General features: G+C 43.5%; 1 protein-coding gene across 7 annotated transcripts in view; it reads left to right on the top strand.

Annotated features, from left to right (window-relative positions):
• SLC6A6 (solute carrier family 6 member 6) overlaps positions 1 to 25,024 on the top strand; it is a 118,990-nt gene that overhangs the window by 61,237 nt on the left and 32,729 nt on the right. For 3 of the 7 annotated variants that reach the window (XM_072876160.1, XM_072876159.1, XM_072876163.1), the window contains 3 exons: positions 3,272 to 3,307; positions 22,979 to 23,218; positions 23,816 to 23,950. In XM_072876160.1, coding sequence (XP_072732261.1) covers positions 22,990 to 23,218; positions 23,816 to 23,950 — 364 coding nt within the window. In that variant the 5' untranslated portion in view covers positions 3,272 to 3,307; positions 22,979 to 22,989. Of the gene's footprint in view, positions 1 to 3,271; positions 3,308 to 5,844; positions 5,911 to 20,641; positions 20,677 to 22,978; positions 23,219 to 23,815; positions 23,951 to 25,024 lie in introns of those variants that run through there. The other 4 variants (XM_072876161.1, XM_072876164.1, XM_072876158.1 and 1 more) reach the window with 3 other exon arrangements.

Genomic DNA, 25,024 nt, shown 5'->3' with positions numbered 1-25,024 from the left:
AGAGGAGCTGGGTACGTTGATAGTGCTATTTTGGTAACTGCAATTTTTTTTTTTATTGCTTGCATGTCAAAATGCTTCGAGTTTTGGACTAGGAAAAAAGTGAGGCAGCCCTGATTGGGGAACATGTCATCGGCTGTGTAATTTGGGGCTCGGATGACAGTTGCTACTGGTTTAGGTTTTATGGGTTTGGGTTTGAGGGTAAATCAGCCCATTAAAACCTGCTGCTGTGGAATTTGGAGGGGAGAGGCTTTGGTGAAAACCCTGATGGTTTTTGACAGCCAGGTGTTTACCTCTGGGTCTGCATTCGGGCGAGCTGACTGCTTTTTGGCATTGCCTACCTTTGCTCGAGTATTACGGAAAGATTCCCCGGAAGGGTGTTGGGGTTTTTTAAAGCAAAATGTGCGAGCAGTCGAGGCAGCCAGCAGCGTGACGGTGTCCCTCGCCTGGAGTGAGTCGAGGCTGAAGCACGAGCGTGGCGGGAGGATGTCTTTGTTGCCCTGGTTGGACTGACGCTGAAAACTTTATTTTTGGCACTTTCAGAGATAGCATCTTCGCGTTTCCTCTTCAACTGTCTCTTCTCTGCTTTGCATCTTGGGTTGGTTTTTTTTCCCCCTCTTCTCTTTATTCGCCTGCGTCTCACCTTCTCTGTTCCTTCCCCTTCCCACCTCTCTCCCGCTTTGGGCTGCTTTGAGGCTGCACCCACTGGAGGGCGACAGACACCTTTCCCTCCGTGGGGTCCCAGCGCTGCCCCGCGGGTGGGGCGGACCCAGACCCCAGAGAGGAAAAGCCGCTTCTTGCTGTAATTTATTAACCCACGTCTTTTACTGTGCGGTGGTAGGGTTATTTGCTGTCGTACTTTGCAATAAGCAGGAGATTGCAGGTGGCACTGTGATGTTTGGAGGTACCGAGAAGGTGGTTGCATGCTTGGGGGTGCTAGATCAAAAAAACATGGGGTTTTTGTGTGTTTAGGGATGTTGGTCTAGAATCCTGTAGAAATTTGGAATGCTTCAATTGCTACCAATTTGTATTTTTTTTACTTTGCTGTAACCAGGAGCAAAATTTGGTATACTACACTTTGTTGGTAGTCACTAATTTGTAGCTTTTGGGTGCGTTGCCTGGAGGTTTCTGAAATGCCAGAGGTGAAATATTTGGGCTGTGGCAGGAGGCTTCAGTCTGCGTGAAGTGCTGTATGAAAAGAGGTGCAACATTGTCATGGAAAAATATGAGGACGCTTTAGATTGGCGTGCTCTTGCTGCACGGTGCTTGGGAAACCTCCCGTGCCTGAGCACGGTTCTGTTTGTTTGTAAAGCCTCGGGGAGGATCTTGTCTTACAACTAATTGTTGCAAATATTTCTATGAGCTTTCCTTAAATCAATACTCTGCCTAACCAAGACTGAGCTACATCTTAGTGGCTGCTAGCCAAGTCCTGTGGGTTGGGTGTTTCCAAAGAGATTCTTGGGCACAAGCCCTTCAGCAGGCTGTCATGTTTCCTGGGCAGTGGTGCTCCGAGGATTTTCATCAATGCACCTCAAGACTCGGCAGCAACCCCCTGTTGTTTTAATTTTGCCCCTTCTAGGTTTTCCAATGCCCTAGAGTTTTGCCCCAACGGGCAACAGGGCAATGTTGCCCCAGTGCCCCCACAGCAATGCTGCTGGTTCCACCAGTAAGGGGATTCTCTACAGTAGGGCCCTACCCAGGCTTTTAATCATGCTGGCAAATGACTCTGAAAAGATGGTGCTGATTTGTTTCTTTTAAATTTAACCATATTACAACACATAAAAATGGATGGGAAAGCCATGGTAGTTAAAGCCTTTTGCAAGTAATGCTTAATTGATTGGTCATACTAATAAATTGTAGATCATTTAAGAAGTGCAACTTTGAATAGATTACCTAGTAGGATTAATGCCTTCGACGATTTCTCATCACTAACTTAATTTACATGGATCAGGGTTATGTTTTTTAAAGTAATCCTGAGTCCAGTCCTCTTAAGTGCTCCATACACAGAACTCAAGTTTATTCTCATGCCGTTCTGGGGGGGTCTGCTTGCAGGACTGGGTCCGTGGCATTTGGAAGAAAAGCATGAGGATGAAAACACAGTGATTTAATATTTGTTGAATTCCTTCCATACATGCTTATTTACTTGAATCCTCAGCTGTTGTCATGCCATGGATTTAATTGATTTGTGCTAGCTGAGTATCATCCCAAGGCATGTAAACTCTAGGCAATACCCTTTAAATTGCTTACAGAGTAGCTAATATTGGTATAAGATAATGTGGTAGAAATGAAGTGAAACTGCCACTCTTCATTGTCCTTTTTTTTCCCCTAAAACTGCCATTGGAAGGGTTGCCCTGCTGCCAGTCTGTGACTCTGAAACTGTGACTGGTGTCCTACAGCATCTTCTCTCTTTATATCAGTCTCTCTCCTTGTTTTTTTTTTCAACGTGTCTAGATTTACACCAGCAAAAAGCCACTCAGTGCCGACCCTAAACCATGCTTCAAGGGCATCCACCAAACCCACCAGCTGGGTTGGTGGAGGGGGAACGTGAATCAAATCCACGTCCTGCCAGTGAGCTTTAGGTGGGAGGCAGCAGGGCGGGTGGCACGGGGCTGCAGGAGGGTGGCTGTTAAAACCCCATGGGCTGTTGGGAAGGCTCGTGCATTTTAGCAGTTACTGGGTTTCCTGTTGTGGTTCTCTGTCGCCCAGAATGGTCACAGCCTCGAAGAACGCCTTCGCTGCCGTGGCTGCCTGACCTGGTTTGAATGCAGTTGGTGCTTGAGCGCTGGCGTGGAAAAACGATTATACTGTGCCAAAACGCAGTAGGAGTGCCCTGCTTTAGGGTGTTGGTGTAGGTAGGCTGCCCGTAGGTAGGAGAGCAACCCATACGTCAAGCCACAGGGTTATCAGTGAGCAGGAATGTAGTCAAAAAGTTCTTCCTTTTTTGCTTCAGATCACATGACATTTGAATTTTATTTCACTGCTGCAGTGTAATTTCCTTGCTCTTGAGATGGATATAGTCAAATTTTCTGTGATGTTTTACATAGAATGTAACAGGTGAGAAATGATCTCCTGTTTTGGCATTGGTACTACGTTCAGTGTCTTGGTACTACATTCAGTATCTTGATGTTCTTCAAAATACAAGTTCATACTGATGAAATTCAGAAAACACTATGCATGATAACATTGAAACATGTCTGACTTACCTTGCTAGACCCATTTTTTTCCTTTAAAATATTTTTTTTGCCTTTTCTTTGTCTCTTTTTTTTTCAAACAGGAAGAGAAAATCCATTCAGGAGAGACTCTTCTTCATGTAAGTGTTATTTTTGCTTGTTTATGAAATTACAAAAGGGTTATAGAACTCATTAAAATGTTCAAATACTGAACATTTACCATCTGTTCATAGAAACAAAGTATAGAGCATGTAAAAATAGGCTGTAGTGATACAGTAATAATGCTCAGCAACTGTTATCTTAAATCTACCTGTGCAGTTCTTCTGTGCATATCACTGCAGAATTTAGAAACCATTGCAAAGCACTTTGCAGACATTTAAGCAGCATGCCCGTAAAGTTGGTGTGTAAATCCTGGAGGGATAATATTGAAGTGGTTTGCCCAAAGCAGAGGAGACCCGTAAGTGAGAGCTCGTTTTGGCACCCCAGAGTCCCTGAACCCCAAACCCTGTGACAAGAGTCAGCTTCTCTGCCTTGGATCCTACAAAATCCAAGTTCTGCCTATAGAGCCATTTGTTTGTGTGCATGTGTGCTAGTGTGTGCATGTATACGTGGGGTTAAGAGAGAGTGTGTATATGCGTATTTGGCCTCAAATAGCATATAGGTATTTCAGGCCTTTTCTACAACCTATGGTGATACCCATTAAAATAAGTGTAAATGCCACCAGGCATTGGTGAATACTGTTGCAAATGTTTGGTGAAAGCATTTGGCTCCAGACTGACTGCGCGGTCTGGGTGAGCCCGGTACAGTATTCTTCACGGGACCAAGAAAGATGCATGTCATAAAAATCCAACAGTCTTTTCCACACCATCTAGTGACCTGGTTTGCTTGCAGATCTCAGATTTGAAAACTCTTGAGTAGTGTAGGAAGCTCTGCTCTGGTATTTCTTCCTAGTAAATAACTCTGATTAAATGTTTTAAGGGGCTGCATAGATGAAGACTCTCATTGCCTTAATGCGAAATTAGCTTAGCAGGGAAAATGACTGCATTGTTCCCAATGCAGGGCCCGCTTTGCATAACTCCCAAGCATGTACTGCGTCCAGTGGCATGGCAAGCCCACGAGCGCTTACCTCAGGCTGATTGATTTCCCATAAGTCAGCTTTTTTTTTTTTTTTTTTTTTTTGAAAAATAACATATATCTCAGAATTGCAGCGCTCCATTATGCTTGCGTAGCAACTGCTGGTTAATATGTAGCAAAACGCCGTGTGGTAACAAATGTTTTTTTGCTATTGTTGAGCTGGAATGTTAGGTCAGCTTCTAGATAAAAGTGGCTTGTGCAAGGTGCCCTGGTAGACCATGATTTCTGTGGCTTGTATGGTAGTTCTATAGGCAACCGTGTTCTGCTCTTCCTCTCCCCTGTGCTTCCCTTCATCTTCCACGGGAGCGAGGGGTGGGCGTAGGTAAAGGCAGGGAACTGGCAGCCCTTTGCATCCTGCAAAGCACCGGTGTGGGGTTTATATTAAGCCCGTTGCTAGTCAAGCATCTGTTGAAAACACTCTCTTCCGGTTGTGTTTCTAGCAGAAACCTTGTAAGACGCTTTATTTAATAGCTTTAAACCACAAGGGGTTTTGGGGTGGTTTTATGGATTTCATAAGATGATCTTTAAAAAACAAAAAAAAGCCAGTAGTTAGTGAAAGACACCCCACAAAGGATTAAAGAATCCTCCTTCCCTGCAGCTGGAATCCTAGCTGAGAGTAGCTTAAGAGTTTGTATCTTTGAGAAGGTAAATCATCATTTTTAAAAGGTAACGGAGAAGGAAAAATTCCAGAAGGCTTTTGATTATGACCATTTTCAACATTTGTAGCTCATTATTATTTCATTCTAGTGTAGGAAATTCAAACCTCTTGAAAAGGCTGTGAAGCACATGCTTCCCAGAGATTTTGAATGGGAAATCGGGCAACAAAACCACCTTTAAGGGAAGAAGCTCCCAAATAGAGAAGAACCCAAACAGACGAACCCTGCAGCAGTGACTGTATGGTGTCTGGCAACTGCAGAATAAGCGTGCAGCACAGATCTGAAGAGCGTTGTCTGGAGATCTCAGTATGACGAACAAATAATCGGGAGCTTCCTAAGTCCAATACATCTACTCCAAAATGAATGAGTAATGAAAAGGTTGTGGTCCAGAGGCCATTTGCGGTGCAGCCTTCCATCACCTGCTGTGGCTTTTCAACAGCTAACGGCAAGCTTTGAGCATCAGAGCCTCTCTCTTCTGGTTCTGTGCATGAAATATTACAACTTTGACTCGATAACTCTATTTGTGCCTGTCTGTGCAGTGGCTCCCCTTGGCTTCTTCGACTGTGTGAGTTTCCAAAAGCGAGTTAAACTCCAGGGATGGGAATAGCGAGGCTATAGCGAAATGGCAGGATCGTGAAGCATCCAGGACAGGGACCTCTCCCAGGCCCCGTTCAGAGGGGGTTGACTCCTGGGGCGGTGAATGCTCGGTGGGGATTAACCCCTCAGGACTGTGACTTGGACCGGTCACCGTGAGAGGAGGTGATCACTTTGAGAAAGGACTCTTTGTGACAGTAGCCAGCCATATGTAGTTGTAATGATAAGAAAGGGACCGTCTTATTGTAGTCACTTTGCGACAAATACTACCACAATTCATTACTTTCCATCAGTGCCTCATCCTATGGAGGAATCACCACTGCCCATCTACATTGAGGAGGGGACAGAAGTCCCGATTGGTGAGTGCAGTTGGGATGGGATATGTTGAAGGGGGGGTATAACGGTACTTGGGGTTTATATTCCTCACATTTGTGTATACGCATTTGTCATTGAAAATTGCAAGGCCTGTTGCAAATGTTTTGGGATTTTTATTTTATTTTCTTAATGTAAGTGTATTTCAGAACTCCGGAGGATTGTTAAATACTGCTAGCGTTGGTTTTCAGCTAATCATAAATCAAAGTACATAATTTATGCAGTGACATTAAAAGCTTCCGTGCAGGATCTTTTAACACAAGGCTGGGGAAGACCACGAGTATCACAAGAGGTAGTTCCCACTTCAGCCTTTGACCTTGCTGTTGAGATACTCAGAATAATCTGCCGGTGGGGTCAGCAGTTTTTGTCCTGCTGACACGGTCCTGCCCGGCACCCAGCAGACTCACATTGTGCACACCACCGAATAGCCAGAAGAGAATTAGAGAGGTTTGCCGTTACGTGCGTTGCACATCGGAGTGCTGCATACCCCCATTTCTGAGCTCTGCTGTGGATGTATTGTCACTATATGGATATATAGGTTTGGGTGCTGGGTTTTTTTTAATAGCAGGGCAGTCTTCCAGATAACCCATAAAGAAAGAGACTAAAAGATCAGTAAGTTGGACTGTGGTGATCTCTTTGGAGTGTAGAAAGCTGTGACTTGCAGCATTTCCCAGAGCCCCTTCCTTATTCAGCCCGTTCTTGGTTGCATGCAGTAAGTGTGCCTTGGCTACCACCTTGGGAGTCTGCCCTGTTGAGCAGATGTGTCTCTTCAAATAACTTTTTTCTTATTATATATCCTGAATTTTTCCATTCCTAAATTCAAGCAATTGCTTCTTGTCCTACTATCTTTTCAGCTAGATTAATTACCTTCCTCTACACACAGTACCTTGAAGGTATTTATAGCTGGATCTCAGCCCAGGAGTCTTCTCATTTATAGACCATATTAATTTGGCTCTCCTTAGATCATTTTTATTGTCCTTGTTTGTATTTCCTTTCATTTTCCTATCTCCTTTCTAATCTGTGGAGACTTCGACAGCTCATACTATATCCACTGTGGTTGTTTTGACATAGCATTGTGCTTTAGATTTCCATATCATCCCTTCATATGTACACATCCAGAAATAGCTTAGCTTTTGACCTTCTGCATCACTCAGTAGCATCACACAGAGACACTCTATTACTTGGCTAATCTTACTTGCAATCACCTTTAGGTCTTTGGATTCACGGCTTTGTAGCGAGCTGCTCCTCAGGCAAGGTCACTGCTCTCCTGAGATGTAGGGCTTTATACTTCCTAGCACTAAATCCCCATCCCATTGCATGCCACTTACTTATTTTACCCAGGAATGATTTAAGACAGTATGCCTCTGTATTTATTTTAATGCCCTGGAATTTTATCATTTACAAAGAAGTTGTTACCGTTTTAACATACATGGAGCAAAGAAGTACTTACAATTTTATATTTTGATACCTGTTACAACTGTCTTCTGCACATTACTCCAGACTCCTTTCCCAGCTCCATCATTCTTGTTTGCACACCTTCCCTAGCTTTTCCTTCCTCTAGTTATAAAAGTTCATAATGTCAAAACCAACAGGTTTACCCTTCTCCTCGTCTTCATTTTGTACCTTTTCTTGTTATACAATTAATATATTGTTGCTCTATCTCTTCTATGCGTGGTACGATGTGGTCTTTCCCACAGCAGATCATCTTTTCCTCACCTCTTCTGGGGTCAGAGTCAGCTGAACGTCTGCTCAACATCCGTCCCCTCTTGTAGAACCATTAAAGCTAAGTTCTGTCATGGCCCCTGGTATTTCACCTTGTCTTTCCCATTGCACTGAAGAAACCTGGACTGCCAGGATGGTGGTACCCGCACCAAGAAAAATACTTTAACGCTGATGAATCACAAAACTGACACACACACAAAAAAGCAAAACAAAACAAAAAACCCCTATAAGTGAAAAGGTTTTTAGAGGATGTTGGTTCGGTGCTGTCATGAAGCAGGTTTTTTGGATCAGGCTCTGAAATGCAGCAGTAGCTGTGAAATGGCCAAATTGGGTTGGGGAGGCATTGTGTTTACTTATTTTAAATAAGTGTCTGGACTGTCAATACAGCACGCTGTGGTTGAGGGGGAATGAGTGGATAAAGTAAATGATGCAGAGATGAGAGCAAACCACAAGCTCCAAGTTTGGTATTTGAATGCCTGACATGGGTCAGGGCTTTTATAATATGCAGTATGATGCAGTATAGATCATCAAGCTAGGAAGTCAGCTCCAAAAATCTGATCTGGGTCTAGGTCTCAGTTTTGGTCCTACTTTCCGTTGAGCTTACCTGCGTGATCCAGACCCAGGGTGCCCATTTGCACCTGTATAGACCAGAATAGGAATAAAAAGAGATCCTTTCTGAGTTTAGGCTGGAGAAGAATAACACACAGTGCAGTTGTTAAAACAATTTAGCACAGCCATCATTTACTTTTAAAAGATTGTTTGGGGAACTTAGATTATTTCCTCATCCAAAACACATTTTGGATAGTATGTGGAGTGCATACTGTTCTGGCCCAAGCCTGAGTGCTGGTGGTAGATCGCTTTGTAGCTTCCATATTTATTGAAAAAAATAGAGAAATCAGTAGGTTCTTTCAGAGTCTAAATTTAACAACCGTAATTATTTCAAGCAATTTAAAAAGGAACATAAATCTCACTTGTTTATTACAGCTGCTTCGTGAAAACAGCAGCTACAAATAATACCCTATAATGAAAATCTAGCTAACACTGTCATGAATTAACCAACAAGAGAACGAGCGTATGGGATCTGGACAAAGGCAGCATTTCCTTCGCTGGAGGGCGAGTCCTTCCATTGAGGAGAAGGCGGTTATTACCTAAACGCTGGTTTTATCTCCTCGGGTGAAGTGAAGACATTGACATTTCTGCATAGATGAATGCCACTTTTGATTGGAAAAAGGTCTGAGCTATACTTAATTTTTATGTACTTTTGTACTTTCTCGAGTGCGTTCCTCGAGGAAGGGAGGGAAGCAAGATGCAACAAACGTTAATAAAACAAAGATATTTCTGAGGAGATGGAGAATATTTTGTGAGCGGTAGCAAAGACTCTAGAGAATAACAGTAAAAGAGCACAGGTCAGACCCTGGCAGTCTTAATTCAGGCACAATTTCAACTGTCTTCCACACAATTAAACAGTTCAGGAGAGTCAAGGTGAGGAAATGGGCAGAGCAGGTCATTATTCAGCATTGCCGTTCATGCTAAGGTCACGGCCATATTCCTCGGTCACCGTTTGGAACCTGTTGTGTTAAGCACTGAAGAAAACACCTGAGGCCACACGGTCCAAATTTACATTTTATAAAGCAAAAACCCAGGAACAAAATATTTGTATTGGAAATAGTTGTATTTGGCCGGTACGGAACATCACCGAGGGAGTAATTGCCTCCTCGGGGATCAGGGAGCAATAGAGCTGTAGGCTGAGATGTTTATGTATATTTTTTCCTTCCAAGTCACATTTTGAGACATTAGTTTTGTTTAATACCTGTTAAATTAGCTGCAAAGACATACAAATTCAGGCTCTAACTCTCAACTGATTTACTCCAGCATAGCTTTGTTGATTCCAGTAGCATTGCTATTGCTTTATCATTGTATAAACAGGATCAAAGTCGGACCCCCTTTTTCAGAAATCAGTCCTGCTGACCTTGAAACCCATGGCACTTCTGCTGTAGCTCTGAGTCCCTGTGTGGGCAAAATCCCAGTGGTCCAGTTCTATCTTACTGCTCCATTTTTGCTAATGAATAGCACTGGCTCCAGTGGACTTATTTCAAATGTATACAAGTGTTATGTAGACCTTGTCTATATAGGATTTTTCCCCCCATTAAATCATCTCGGTATGACGGAAAGCTCCATTAGCACTCTGAAGCCGTATTCTCTTGGTGGTACTCACAAGTCATGGTGTAGCCCAGGCTCATTTGAGTAATCTTGATTACGGGAGAAGAATTTTCTTGTAATTGCACACAGTTTCTTCTGCCGCTGCTCTATCTCTGCTTTTAAGCACCTCGAATGTCTTATTAATGATAAAAACTGGATTTCCAGTCTACTCCTGCTCTTGCACAGACTCACTGAAAGACAGATGATTTTTTTTTTCTCCTTCGATATATGAGTTAGAGCTGGTTTTTAAGTGGGGTAAGCACAGGAATTGCACCTTTCCCAGGCAGGGAGAGTATTTGGCACCTTATAGAGAGCCAGCTCTGTGTCTCTCTAGGAGGTTGCCTTCTCTCATAAGAGAAGAGAACCATTCCTGTCATACACGCTTCAGGGTTTGCTCTTTCATGGGGTGCTGGCACACAGAAAGCTTGATTTTTGCCAGGTCCTGAGTGCCTTCTGCAAGGTATTGAGTGCCCTCCTATCCTTTGCAGCCAAAAAGGAGTTGATTGCTCTTGGCATCAGGCAAATCTGGACCCAGAAGACCACAGGTAGAATTTACCAATTATTTATGTGCTTTCGCATGCCAGGGGTTGTCTGAATTGATTTCCTTAGCATACAAAAGATTTCAGGCCTTAATGACACTTGCCTGCCACTAAAACCAATATTTTATTATTTTTTAAAAATAATAATATGATAATAAGCATGGCATTTATTGCATTGCCATGGGGAAATTAAAACCCCCCCACATTAACTACAGTCCAAGTGACTATTAGCTCTTTAGAGTTATTGCAAATGTGTGAGTTACGTACCCTGAATGAGCACCATATGCCAATTTATTGTGGCACACTGAGTCACAGGACACGTTGTGGAAAGCAATAATTGCTTGGCATGCATTGTAACATTCAGTAGGGGGTTTTGTTTGGTTTTCTTAAAGGAATATGTTTTTACTCTGACAATAAAATGAGTATCGTCTGATATGCTGCCACTAGGGACTGTTGCTTATTTTGTACTTAACCTGGAGCTTACCCATTTGTCACCCACCGCACACACCCTCTGTATCTTTTCCTTTCCGACTGCTTGTGTTGTATGCGTGCGGTGTCAGAACGTGAAGACTGAGCCTCCCATTCGGTATTGTCTTGTCATTTTGTGTTAATCCTCTGCTCCCTTTTCCTCCTCTTCTTCTTTCTTTGTCCGATAGGGAAATTCAGATGGGTTATAAGGAAAAATTGTTCACCCTGAGAGGAGTGAAGCAGTGGGATGGGTTGCTCAGAGATTGTACAGTCTCCACTCTTGGAGGTTTTCAGAGCTTCACCAGATAAGGCCATCAACAACCCAGTCTGATTTTGATGATGGCCCTTCTTTGAGCAAGAGGCTGGACTACGTGACCTCCAGAAGTCCCTTCTAACCTAAATTATTTTAAGGTTCTGTTTAATACCCGGTTCCTGTTCTGATTCAGCTGCGGTGCTGTGTGTGTCATTAACTCCTCACTCCCTGTCAGAGTCACTCTCATTCACAGCAGCACAGAACAGGAGCGACCTCCGGAAGGTCAATGACATTACGGTGGGTTTACTCATGTGGGATCGAAATCAAGATGTAAATGGTAACCTCAGGTGAGATTAGTAGGTGAAATTTGGGTATCTCTGAAATTAGTTGGAATTTTTACCAGGATTTCACTTGAGATCTCTTCAAAACTTCATTAAGTGCCAACTGAGGCTACCAGTTGAAGAGTTTGATGCATAATTGTATCGGGACCATAAGTATTTCAAAAGTAAAGATGACCTTTTTCCCCGTTCGGTTACAAATCCCATTCTCTAGCAGCCTTGAGGAGATCTTTGGGGTATTCAGGATTTAGCGAGCCACCAACTGCCCTCGCTCTGCCGTAACGTGCCGGTTTCCTCACGCGGCTGTAACCCCGTGAGGGCGTTAGCGCTGCAGAGAGCATCTGCTCCTCAGCCAAACGCCTTCCCAGCCCTGCAGCTCTCTGCCAAGGAGCTTCCGACGTGCAGAGGGGCATCTGCGAGCTCTAGAGGGTAGCAAATTTTCATGGGTTGGCCCATATGCTAGCCAAAAAATGCCCTTTGTCAGAATAGCTTTACTTTAATTGTGGCGAAAGAAAGCAAAACCGCACTCAGATTCACCGTATCAGTCTAGGGGATTTTCGACAATGATCTGGCTACTGTAGGGAAAAAAAAAGGAAACTCCCAGTTACTAGGAAAACGAAATACAGGAACGGTTTTATAGGGTTTTTCTTTCAAGTCTGCCAAGATAAGGTGATTTTTCTCCATATCTCTCCTTTATCAGCAAGAAATATATTGCTTATGCAAACACCTTATTTCCCATCAGGCTCTGTCAAAAGTAAAATTTACAAATGGGGCTACTGTACTAGATGGAGGAAAGACTAAATATGAGCAACTAAAAGCCTTTTTTGTCCCTTTTTAGGCAAGGAAGGATTCTAAAATCCAAATGTAACAGGACAGACTTGCTTTCATATACTTTTTCTAGTGATTGCTGCCCTCCCTCTTCTGTAGCCACATCAATTCTCTCTCCTCATACAGATCCTCCTTAAATGATGTGGAGGGTTCCTCTTTCAAATGTGAAAAAGATGTTGTGCCATGTATAGCATATATATACTATACATGTATAGTATATATAGTTGTGCCATGAATATAGTAGCAGAAAATACTGTTGCTTAGTAGGGTTGAAGGTCCCTTCTCCTCCACTCTTCCTGCAGTACACAAGCTATGGATTACAAGTCAAATTTAATAGATAATATTCACGTGAGGAATTTAAAGCAATACATCTGACTTTGAATCGCCTACATTTCTGCTTCTGCAAGACTATCAGAAGTTCACGTAGCTCTTGTACGCATGTCACTTCCTTACAGAAATCCAGAAAAGTAAACCAAAGGAAGTTCTCTCGCTTTCTACCATTAGTTTACATATGGAGTTGTTTTTATGGCTATCTCAGCTGTTTGTCACGTACCCATCATTTATGGTGGAACTGCAAACAGTTTCCCACCTGTCTGTAATTAGCTTTTGCACACAAAAAACAAAATCATGAAAAACAATTGTAGGCATGATGAAAACAGCTTTGGATATTAAAGGTTAATGTGCCACATTGGTACCTGGTGTAAGCATATTCGCTTAGATGAAATTGCACTAAGAGAGATCCTCAACTGTTCAGCTTTTTGAAAACTGCGTCTCTGAACTGGTCAACAGGGGTAGGTTAAGTTTACAGTAGTCAAGCTAGGACTATAAAAGCAACCTGCAATGAAAACCATCAGCTGGTGTTTGTTTGAAAAGATAAGAGATGGAGAAAAATACTCAGGCTGTTCCTATATTGTCATGCTATGTTTGGGGATGCCTACCCGCAGAAGCCAAGAGAAAAGCAAGTACCTGTAGCCTGCGGGGTTGACACTGGTATAAAGGTAGCACTGCAGGTCTTGTTTCTTGTATAGGAGACAGCCTTGCTCTTACAAAATTCCCTTCGGAGGCAGCGATTCCAGAATAAATTCGGTGGGGCTTTTGTCCAAGTAGCGTGTGGGATCAGGGTTTTGTTTGTGCTTGGTGTGTGCTCTGCACTTTGCAGGCCGTGGTATGCAGGAGTGGTTTATATGTTAGGTTCCTTGGAGAAGTGAAGTATTTGTTCTGGCGCTATTTGGTTTTCATATCTCTTGACATAAAAATGAGCACAGCTCTCCGAATATGAAAGTTGATGTCAGAGGTCCGTGGTGAAAGCGAACTGAAAATACACTTCTGACTGGGAACCAGCCTGAATCAGGTGATGTTTAAAAGCATGTTGGTTTAGTGGTCAATACCAAAGGTTTTACTTACAACTCAGACCTTCAAACCAGGTGGGGAGTGATCAAAAATTTGTGATTTTTGATCAAATAGTGCCCATTGAGAGGCCTGTAGGACATAGCGGTATTCCTTCTGAAATGCCCTTCAGGAGCATGGTGAGTGGCTCCAGCGGCCGGGGAAGCTCAGAGGACGGAGCTGCAGCTGGAGACTGAGCCAAGGCTGTTCTGGGATTAAACAAAAAATGCCAGTGTCAAGCTGTGCAAGCCAGCACCTGGCACCAGCTGCATGAAAGCAAATAAATACCATAGTGTCTACACAGCTTCGCTTTTTTTGTGTGTGTGTGAAAGTCTACAGTTCACCGACCTGTTTGCAAAGTTGCGCTCTCTGTGAGCTTGTTCATCAACTTGGCCACTTCTTCTTTTAGCACATCCTCTGCAGAAACCCCCGGCGCTCTGTTTTGCTCTGCCGTAGCAGTAGTTTCGATTTCATTTCCTGTGTGAAACTTTACATGCTTAAAGTTTCTGTTCCTTTTTTTTTCTTTTCTTGAAGGAAAGAAAACAACAACAGTAAATTGAAGGGCAGGGTGCTTAGGAAATCTCTGCTGGCTGAAGGCCTGGGAGCGGTGGTGCCCTGGCCAAGCACTGGAGTCACCCCAGTACGGCAGTGCAGCGGCGAGGGTCGTTGCTCCACCTTAGCTCCACATCTTGAAAGTCTACAGCTCATTTCCATCGCTGATTCATATTTTCACTGATAATTACTGTCAGCATGAAGGAGAAGTCAAGACTGAAATCAAAAGTACCTTACTCTTATCCTTAAGTTTCGGAGCTCATGGCTCTGTCCTCAGGGCTTCGTAACCTCCTCAGACTTTATAGCCCTGTAATGGGGCTAACACTGCTATCGCGTGCATGTAATAGCTGCTTTCCTGGTACAAGCTGGCTGTTTTCCACCCGTGGTGCCCTGTTGCACAACTCTTCCTTCCATTAATGTATGCTAGAAAAAAAATCAGGTGTTATGCAAACGGGGCACAGGAAGAAAGAAGAAGAAAGAGGATTGTTCTCCTCCACCGATGGTGTTGGGATCTAGATTTGTGGGAATAGGGTACTGTATGACATGTTTAAAGAGCTGCCCCAGCTGGGATAGAAATCTGTCCTCAGTTATTGTTTAAATTAAGGTGAATGGATAGAAGCAATAAAACCACAACTCCGGCTTTGTGCGGAGGTGGCCTAGGCAGGTATGGCAACAGCCTGGTTCCAGAGCTGATCGAAGCCGTTCGTGAGTATGGCAAACTCCGCTTGTCTTTCCAAAAACATGTAGTCTTATACATATATCTGGTTTTTACCTAGTTGGAAAACATACTGAAAAAGTAGAGTAATGGTCAATTAAGAGAAAGCCCTGAACACTAGCGTTGGTAAACTCAGTAAATTTAAGGCTAAATTTAGAAGTAGTTGAAAAAACAGGTGAGGGTGGAATGATTTATCCCCAAGAAAAAAATTACTTTGAAATAATGAATTCATACATTTTATTGCACGTTTGCTTCACTAAATGGCTTCTTTATTGTTTCTCTTCCTGCACTGGGGCACCGCTCAGTTATCGTAGCACAGAGATTGCTGTTGAACATTAATGTGCGTTGTAAGTGCCTTGCAGATGTGTCACATAGAATCAATACGTTATTAATCACATGCAAAAAATTCAATAGGCACAGTGCACACCACTGACTATTCAAGTTCATAAGCTTTGTGGGCTTTAAGGTTTTTGCTTTTTTATCGCAGGATAAGGGACATCACTCATAGATTTTGATGTGGTTTATTTGCGGCAGTAGAACTTGTTTAACTGAGACCAAGGCTTACTAGAGAATTGCAATCCACTCAACAGCAGACCTTCAGAATCAAAAACAAAATATGAAAATGCTTGTTCCTTTAGTCAAAGTCGTATAACTACAGGATACAAGGTGGTTGAAGGGTTGAGGATGGGCACAGCTTGTTGACTCTTCTTCGACAATGCCCATCTCGCTTGGAAAGCCATCACCTTGCCACGCCACTTGGATATACTCCTGCATTTTGGTAAGGGCCCTCTCTTAAAGACAAGGGCCTCGAGAGGTGGTGTCACCCAGTGAATTAATGTTTTTTTACTTTCACAGTAGGAGGGCTGACAGTGGAGGGAACGTGCAGGGAAAGCAGGAGGGAGCTGGTGCTTCTTTCCAGCCTGTTGACAGTCAGGAGGCTGTTAGCTGGCACACCCGGAGGCAGTGAATTAGGTCAGCAGTTGGATTCACGTGGACAAAACCAAGCGTTAACTGGATGTTCTCCTGCATATAATTACCAGTACGGTGTACAAGGGATGAGCGGTTTCCCTTTATTCTCCCTGCCTCCACCAGCCCTTGTTTTCACGCTCTCCTTCCCTGTGGTCCTCTTTGCAAGAGTCACCCTTGGGCTTTCTTCTTTGAGGAGGAGACAGAGCAGGAGGACAGCGGCTCTCCGGTGCGTGGCGCTTGGTTTCTGACTGGGATACAGGAGACACTCTGCCCAGAGGATCTCAGTAGGATGGAGTCGTAAGCAGTGTGATGCAGCGTGCCAGTCCTCTGCTTCGCTGCATCCCATGCTCTTCCTCGCTGACCGCTGCAGGGGCCAGGGCTGCCCTGGGCCATCTCCCTGGGGAATCAGGCTCCATCCCTCTGAGGCTGGGAAGCATCATCTTCGCTTCAGCCCCTGTGTTTAGAGTCAGGGTCACGCTCCCTCTGAAACCCATTGGAGTCTGTGGATATTCCTTCTCCTCCTTTCCACCCCACACAATGGGAAGGGAGTTTTTAATTTCCTTCCGTTCTGGGTTTAGTTGTAACTGCTTTGTTCTTTCACATAAATAAGTAGAACAAAATGAGCATCTCGAGTATTACGTGACTGCAGATTTGCTGCTGCTGAAATCTGAGCAAAGACGCAGGTTTTTATAACAGCTCTGCGCTGTGACACGGTACCTATTTGCAGCATTTGAAGAGCATGAATGGAAACACCAGCGAGAAAAAAGCATGTGGGGGAAAAAAGATACCTTTTGTCCAGACCACAACTGATGAAAAAGAAATTGCATTAAGCCCTGGGCTTTCCTTTCAGAATCATCTTCAGCTTTATAAAGGAGTGCATTTTGCTCCTAGAAAAATTTCAGTAGCAGACTTTCCAGTCAGTCGTAGTCTAAAAAAAGCGTAGTAGTGAAAGAAAACGAAGAAGTGAGAAGGGAGATGGCGAGACTTGGAGGGAAAACTGAGAAAGAAGAAAGGACAAGTGGGTAGATGTTTAAATCACTACCCGTACCCAGGAAAAAGTAATCAGAAAAAGAGGAGTCGGTTAAAGACAAAGAGAACAGTGAGGTGTAGTTCAGGGAATATTTAGAGGCATTTTTAAGAAGAAGAGAGGCAATGTGTGCAATAAAGGGAGCGGTATTATTTTTCAGAAAACATAGGTATCTTGTTCACTGAAGCAGAAAGACCTTGGATATGCGTTAAGGACGATAAAGGAAGTCAGGTGCTCTTTGGATACTGGTGTGGCCTCGAGGGCTGCCAAACATAGAGGCTTTTTCTTCTGCAGATCAGAAAGACTTGCACTAAAGCCATAAGTTTGATCAAGGGGCTGTTTATTTTAATCATGTATTGATTGGCCTAACCACACTGCTCCGGGAGGGAGGGAAAGCTGTCAACATCAAGAATTACAGCTTTCAAAGTTCCAAGTAATCCTCGGAAATGAGCCAAACATAATAAATGCAGTTTTATTCAGGACCTGATCCTACTACTGTTGAAATCAATAGCAGCTTTTCCATTGCTCTCAATGAGCGTGGAAGCTGCTTATTTGAAGAGCAGCTCTGATCCAGCAATCAGGGCAGCTAATTTTGAAATATTCATGAATATTAATATAAAATAATAATAATTTTTATCCCACAAATAGATTGGCAGATCTAGGAAAGCTCAATTTTTTAAGGGAGGTTGACTTTGATTTCCAAGATACAAAAGAAAAAAATGGCAGAAAAATAAGAGAGATGGTAATGTCTGAAGAGGCAATGAGTTTAAGGAGGGTTAGAAAAATCAATTATAATGTGATAAACAGATGTCTTTCAAAAGCCATTGAGACAGAAGAGGAGGAGAGAGCACTGAGAAGCTCAAGACATGCAGTCTGCACGGGCTGCACTTAGTAGAAAGAGGTCCTTGAAAGCAAAAGTAGTGGTGGTACACATCATGCTGCAAAAATAGTCCATAAAATCAGCAGTACAGCCGTACAGTCATTCCTCAGGCAGCATTCCCATCAAGGTCAGAGACACTCTGAGTATGTACGTTGCTTTTAGTTTTCTAATGGAAGAAGAAGCTAGAAAACAAATGTTCAGTTAGGATTCTAGTCACCAATTCAGTGTGTTGGATCCTTATTAAGAGTTTATATGCATTGACCAAAAAAGAAGTAGCTCCTTTGCTGTGGTTTCTGATCTTCAGACACAAGACAGGGCATGCATTTTAGCGTGCGTAAATATTTACAAATGCCTAGCTGTGTGTACAGGCAGGCTTTCATTTTTGTGTTTCCATCAGCATTTGGAAAACCATTGTTTTGAAGATTATTAAGTGAGGTAGCATCCATGATGAACTCGTCCTCAGGGCTCCTCCTGGAAGGTGTTACCCTGCATTGGTCTCCTGTCTTTGGCTATAAGAAGCTTGGAGCGGATCATTACTGTAATCCCAAAGCAGAAATGGAACAGTGTATTTTCAGATGTGTAATCTGTGGGTTGTCTGTCAAAAAAAGTCAGTGGTTCAGCAGTAATGTGAGTTGTGTCTGTTCCGACAACCAGCAGGTCCTGTCCGCACTGGTGGCCTTCCCCCATCTGCATCTCTCATCACCTGATCCCTCTGCCCAGTGCCTCCCCCTTCCCCATCGCCTCATTTTTTGCATGTTATGAAGGATTACATTTCAATGCCAGTATTTTTTAAAGGGTATGGGTTAGCTGAGGTGCAGGCTGTACGTGCAAAGATACGATAACTGTAGCACAGTAGATGGCCCAAGCTGGGCTGGCTGCGAAAGCTCTCTGCTTATGGCTAATCTTTTGGTATTTTCAGCTGTGCACCAAAGACTAATCAGTCACGGGGGGCAGCAAGAGAGTTTGGGTTATCGCAGGGGCTATTTCAAATGAGGAAATCTGTGCAAAGGACAGATGCATGATTCTCCTGCAGAAGGAGAGGAGCCCTTGAGGTGCTCCTGGCCGCACCCGGGAGCAGATGCTTGAGAACTGCAAAGAGCCCACGCTTGCTCCCTTGTTCTGTTTTTCCACATTTTACCAGCATCGATTTGACAATCGATCACTTCAACCTCAGTTCATTAGGGTTTGTACCAGTGTACGCGAGAGCAGATCCTGGGTCTGGCCCACTCTGGATCCTTTCTCCCCTTGCTTTCAGGTCAGGCTGTAGCTGTTTGGCTGGACTCAGCCTAGTAGCACACTGTAAACAGCAGGCTTCTCTAGTGCTTTTTATTTATCCATATCAAGTTCATCAGATGAAGCCAGAGCTTCCTGGGGCCATCCGAAGCTTCCTGGAGGAGGTACTCTGCAGGCAGATGTGGCTCCTGGAAGGCAGACGTGTGTCTCTGGGAGGCAGACATGCGTCTCAGCCTTGGATCGCTCCTTTTGGACTATGTGGTTGTAAGAGCATTTTCTTACAATATATTTCCTTGGGGGAATCAAATGGACTTAGATCTCGGATACCATCCCCACTAAGTGATACAGTAAAAATAACCTATTATTCTCTGGTTCTGACCTGGGCGGTGACAACATATTGTTTCAGCATCTCTGTCAGACTATTTCCCTTAAGAGCCATTTTAACCTCACCCAGTGGGACATAACTAAAGGAAATGAAACTCCAACCCCATTAAGGAAAAAGACAATGCCTTTCACTAAACAAACTTCATTTTCTTGGCTTTTCTTTGCCAAGGAGAATCGCCCGTACCCCCCACCCTTGCAGCCTTTGTAGACAGTTCCTGTAATTGGGAATGGCTGGGTGGACACCAATGGTTGGCAGCAGAGGGGGATAAATCTGACATCCCTTGAACGTGACATGGGCTGGGACCGCAGTCCCAGGTGGCCGCTTAGCGTCAATTCCTATGGTATTGGTCGACGGTACGTGCCTGCCAGCCACAGCTGCCGGCCCTCGAAACACAATCGGGATTTTAGCAAGACTAGATAAGAGATACACAGTAAAACTGGGCTGTTACTAATTTTGTGCAGGCATTGGATAGGTACTGTACCATGCCCCACTAGCGAGAGCCGTGGTGGTTTATCTCCTGGCACCCGTACGGTGAAACGGCCACCCCAAAAGCAAGCGGGACCTTGAGGATTTGTCATTTGTGGGCTAAGGGAAAGATCACGATCCATCTTCACAGGCCAGCTAAGGCTGAAACAAAATTTACGGTCAGTAATTAGGTTTTCAAGCGTGGCCATTAATTTGGGGTGTCTTAAGACAAATTAGAAATCCCTTTTTAAAATGCAGTCCCACACAGTTAGGAAGTAGGGGTCTGAAAAGGCACCATTGCACACTTTGTGTGCGGGTAATTAGGACAAACCACAGGGTGATCACCTTGTCCCAGGGAGAGTTAGGGTTTACAGAATGCAATCAATTGGTCAGGCTTGCAAATTCTGGGTAGAACTGAGTAACACCTGGGTCAACGTAAATCCGCAGGCAAGAAGATTAGAGCTGGCAGAAAAATAAAGAACTCTGTGTTGCAAGAGAAAAGTAGATTGCAAAAAACTGCAATCCTGGAAGAGTTGTTTGTTTCAGAGGTGGCCGATGTCTGTAGGTCCCCTCATTTTTTTTACAGAAATGCTCCCTGCGTGCCCAGTGTTCTGTTTCGGGGTATTTCGAGTATCAGTCCCCATGGGGAGCAGTTAAGCTCCTATTTCAAACCTTAATCCTGCAAGGATCTCTAAATGTATATATCTCTGTGCCCTGTTAAACAGGTTTATGGCTGTCCCAGCAGTTCACCGAAAAATTGTCGGAAAAACAAGAGCGTACCCTAAACACTAGGTGTGAGTTACTCTCTCTTTCGCACACTTTCATCCTCTGTTGATGTTGATTTCAGTAACCCCTGTGAAGAACAGCTTCCATGAGAGACAGTCCGAATGCCCTCCATTCCTCAGCCCAGAATAGCCTGTTGCCTGATGGTTATGACATTTTCCTGCAAGATGAAAGATAGGGATTCCAGCAGCACAAATAGCAAAAGAAAGTGAAATTGGGCTGTCTCCATGCCCGGTTGCTGTTGCAGTGAGAGCAGGACATCAGCCACCGTGTAGGTACCTCTTTGAAGAAAAGCGGTTGCACCTACTTGTTTTTTTTTTTCTCCCCCAAGAGATGACTCCAGGGGATGGTGCAGGGTGGTACCTGTTTGGGGCTTGGAGTCAGATGCGGATGTCCCAGGGAGGTTAAGGCTACTGTGGATCCCTCTTGGAGGCACCTCCATTAATCTCCATGCATGATACTAGGAACACGAGTTAGCTATTGTGAATTAATTCCCTGAAGCAACTAGGTGCCTAAAGGCTGTTATAGAGCTGGCCCTACCATTTTTATTCAGCTACTACTCAACCTTATCTCATACCAATTCTCTAACAGAAACCAATAGGAGATATTCTAGAGGAATATGTGTCCTGGCCTCATACCCCTGCAGTGGCTGGTGATGATCCATCACCCTGTGATGAACTTTCTCCTTCTGTGAGCTCTCTCTGCTGTTGACCAGGAGGTATTGCAGGTGCTCTTATCGCCGCCATGCAGTCAGCAGTGGCCTTTTTTTAAAAATCAGTAGAAAGTCATAATCATTAGCATTGTGAAGATTAAAGCCCCTTTTTAGATCATGGCCTGATAGGCAACTGCTGTCACATGGCCTGGTAGGCGACTGCCGCTTTGCAAAGGCCACCAATATGTCAGTGGGGAGAATACCGAGCTGCTGTGGTTTGCAAAAATGTTAGCCTTCTGAAACTTTCCGAGGTGGATGGAAAGATTTACGGGTACAGTGATGCATATCTATCTCAAAATCATGTTCGGATTAAAAACTTCCTGCAGAGCTAATGTCAACTCAGGTTTCAGGTCACTGCCACAAGCTAAATCAGGTTAGAGATCAAAACCAGCAAGCAGGTACGAGGGAGGCTTGCAGCTATCAAATGGGATAATCTGTAGCATGATTTTTTTATGACTGTGCACCCATAATGACATGTACAAGCAGGGAATGGTTGTGGTCTGGAATTAACTTGCTGGTTTGCCTGGTTCTGGTGAAAATTTCACGTGCTTTTCAGTATCAAAACACTATGCAAAAATAACTGGTCAGATCCAGCTAAAGTCATTTGACTTATGTGGGGAACGAATTGGCCTCATATGCCTGGGATCTGAGTTAACATAAGAGCTACAAGTTATTCCGAAATTGTTTTCATTAGGAAATCCTGGACAAAAAAGCATTTGTTAGAGTAATTCTTTCTGTTACTCTTTTTACACAATCTATGATTTTTGAACATCATAAATTTATATATAAATTATAAAACCAGCTATGATTTAATATGCTTTGGGTTTTGCATCAGGTGACTCATGCCACTGACTTTTTAGTTAACTAAGGAGCCATCATTCTTGGCAAACTGTTCAATTGCATAGGTGCATATAAGACAATAATTGAATATAAAGGTTTATTTTTGTCCCTTAACTGATGTCGAGGGAAAACAATGCAGTTATGAAAATGGAATAAACTGAAAAGATTCCTTCAGTTCCTGCAGGCTGATTAGAACAAATGACTTTCCGTTCCAGTTTTTATGAATGTATAGTTTTCTGAAAGCTTTATAATACTTCAGGGAAAGGAAATTGCAGGCGATAAATGATACAGGATGGTTCAGGTTATTGGGAAATAGAGGAATGGGTTTTATCTGGAAAGGTGAGATTTACTAGTCTGCTGTATTTCACTTAAATGTTTGAGAAGGAATCAGATGCAGTGATTTGTACCCTATTACGGGCATGAAAACAGCATGAGACGCTTGCTCAGTAACACCATTTGCCGATGCCGGTGCAGCGTGCAGGCTTTACACACCTTTTGTCTGCAGCCAGCAGGTAGGCAGCGGTGGCAAACCTTTGCTGTCCCCTCCCTGCATTGGCCGCAAAGAGGTGACCGCAGGGTCCAGGGGTGGTTTGTCTCTCCTGGTCAGTGAAGGCAGCAGATGTATTTTCATATCTCAGCTTGATAAACAGCACTGGTTTTTATGGAACTGAGTTTGGTTAAACACTTATTGCCATGTTAGAGAGCTCTACCAGTAAAGACTGTTTAATAAACCCAGGGTATTTTTTTTTTTTCCTATGTAGAAAGCAGAAATATGGCAACAAAGGAAAAGCTTCAGTGCTTGAAAGATTTCCACAAGGACATCCTCAAACCTTCCCCCGGCAAGAGCCCCGGGACACGGCCTGAGGATGAGGCAGAAGGAAAGCCGCCCCAGCGGGAGAAGTGGGCGAGCAAGATTGACTTTCTGCTGTCCGTGGCTGGTGGATTTATTGGTTTAGGCAATGTCTGGCGGTTTCCGTATCTCTGCTACAAAAATGGCGGAGGTGAGTATTTCTTTATTTCATTCTCATGAATCAATCCGTCTGCCTCATGCTTGCTATTTTTCAGTGCCTTCATCCAATTTTTAAAAAGAGTCGTCACACATCTCTTTTCTGCCGTCTTCATCAGTCTTCGGAAGAGATTGTTTTATTACTTGTTTTCATTAAAACAATTAGGGAAAAACAAAAGCAATTTAAAATTTTATACTATGGAACCTTTTCTGCTCTTTTACTTCTGCTACAGTTGAGTCTGAGTTTTATCCAAAAGACATGCTATTAATATAGACCAGTAGGATTTCAGACCAGTGGATTTCAGAATAAGAGCATTCTGAGCCACATGAATCTGTTGTGTGCCTAACCCCATTGTTATTGCAGATTTTCACTTTAAAAAGGTAAGAAAATGCCCTTTCCAGCTTCATGTACCCATTCCACTTACAGAGTTTGAATATGAGCAAAAATACCCCAGAATAAGATTATTCTATACTACTATTAAAGTAGCAAAAATGTTGCTTTGTTTATATATGTCTGTTAACATTTTTTAGACTACCTTGTGTAAAGTCACTCACCTCATCTCAGTTTTGTACTATTATATTTTCTCAACAGGTGCATTTCTTATACCTTATTTCATTTTCCTGTTTGGGGGAGGTCTTCCCGTGTTTTTCCTGGAGGTGGTGCTAGGACAGTATACCTCTGAAGGTGGAATTACATGCTGGGAAAAGATCTGCCCTATTTTCACTGGTTAGTACATCTTGATGTGCTTTACTGCTTAAAGACACCTCTGTAAACCATATGCACCAACACTGTTCCCCTCATGTCCATTAATTCAGCTATTTGCTGTAGTAATTGAGGGTATGATATTGGTTCCTGGAAAGGTAGAAGTCAGAGGGTCTGAAGGATAAAGTAAGGTATTGATTTTGATGCTATCGTCTGGTTAACTGGCAGAACTGCCGATAAGCAAGAAAGAAGTTGCGTATTGTGCCTTAAAAAGGCAATTGCACATTTTATTCACAGGTATCGGAGAAAGTGTTGTTTTGGAAGGCTGGAGCCTTTTACATGGCCTTAGTGAAAGCACCTTCAAAATACTATTCTGGTCTGGAAATCAAACTCCCTCTGCCATATGAAAGCTTATCATTGGCGTCATCCCTCTGTTACTGATACAGCATTCTGATGTATCTGTTACTGATACAGCATCCCTCTGTTACCTGGACAGCATTTTGTGGCAGGATTCAGGAGTGGGACTTTGGACATAACCGAGCAGGTCCTGGCAAACAGGCATGTTGGTCTGGTGTTACTCAAGGGCCTTTGCCAGCGAATGAAGAATCACTCACTGCTCACAGGAACTATACGAATGCCGCTATGGAAGTTAACTAGAATGAACAATGAAGGACAGGTTAGAAAAATTACTGAGGATGCCTGTCTTAGGTATAGATTACTCATTACAGCCAGACAGCACAGGCAGAATCCTTTGGAATAATGACACTCCTCAAATCCCATTTGGAAAGAGTGGGCACTCCATGATGACGTGTCTCCAGCTCTGCCACCGCCGCTGTTCCAGGCATCTCTCCCCTTAGGTCACCCCAGGCAGAAGTGAGGGCTTTCTCCATGGCTCACCCTCCCACCTAATGCTCAGAACGCTGCTGAAGTTGATGTAATTGTGCTGCTTTAGCTCCATTTTCTTCCTCCTCCTTCCGCTTTTATGAAACCTTTTTTTTTTGAGGAGGAGGAAGGAATGTTCCTTGTTTAAATAACAATCTCCTAGGCATCCATAAAGAGAAATTGTAGCTCTAATAATGTGACTAGCTGTATATCCTG

This window comes from Ciconia boyciana, chromosome 11 (genome assembly GCF_034638445.1).
Source record: "Ciconia boyciana chromosome 11, ASM3463844v1, whole genome shotgun sequence".
NCBI lineage: Eukaryota > Metazoa > Chordata > Aves > Ciconiiformes > Ciconiidae > Ciconia > Ciconia boyciana.
Note: the sequence above shows the minus strand (reverse complement) of the source record. Positions and strands in the feature narration are given on the sequence as shown.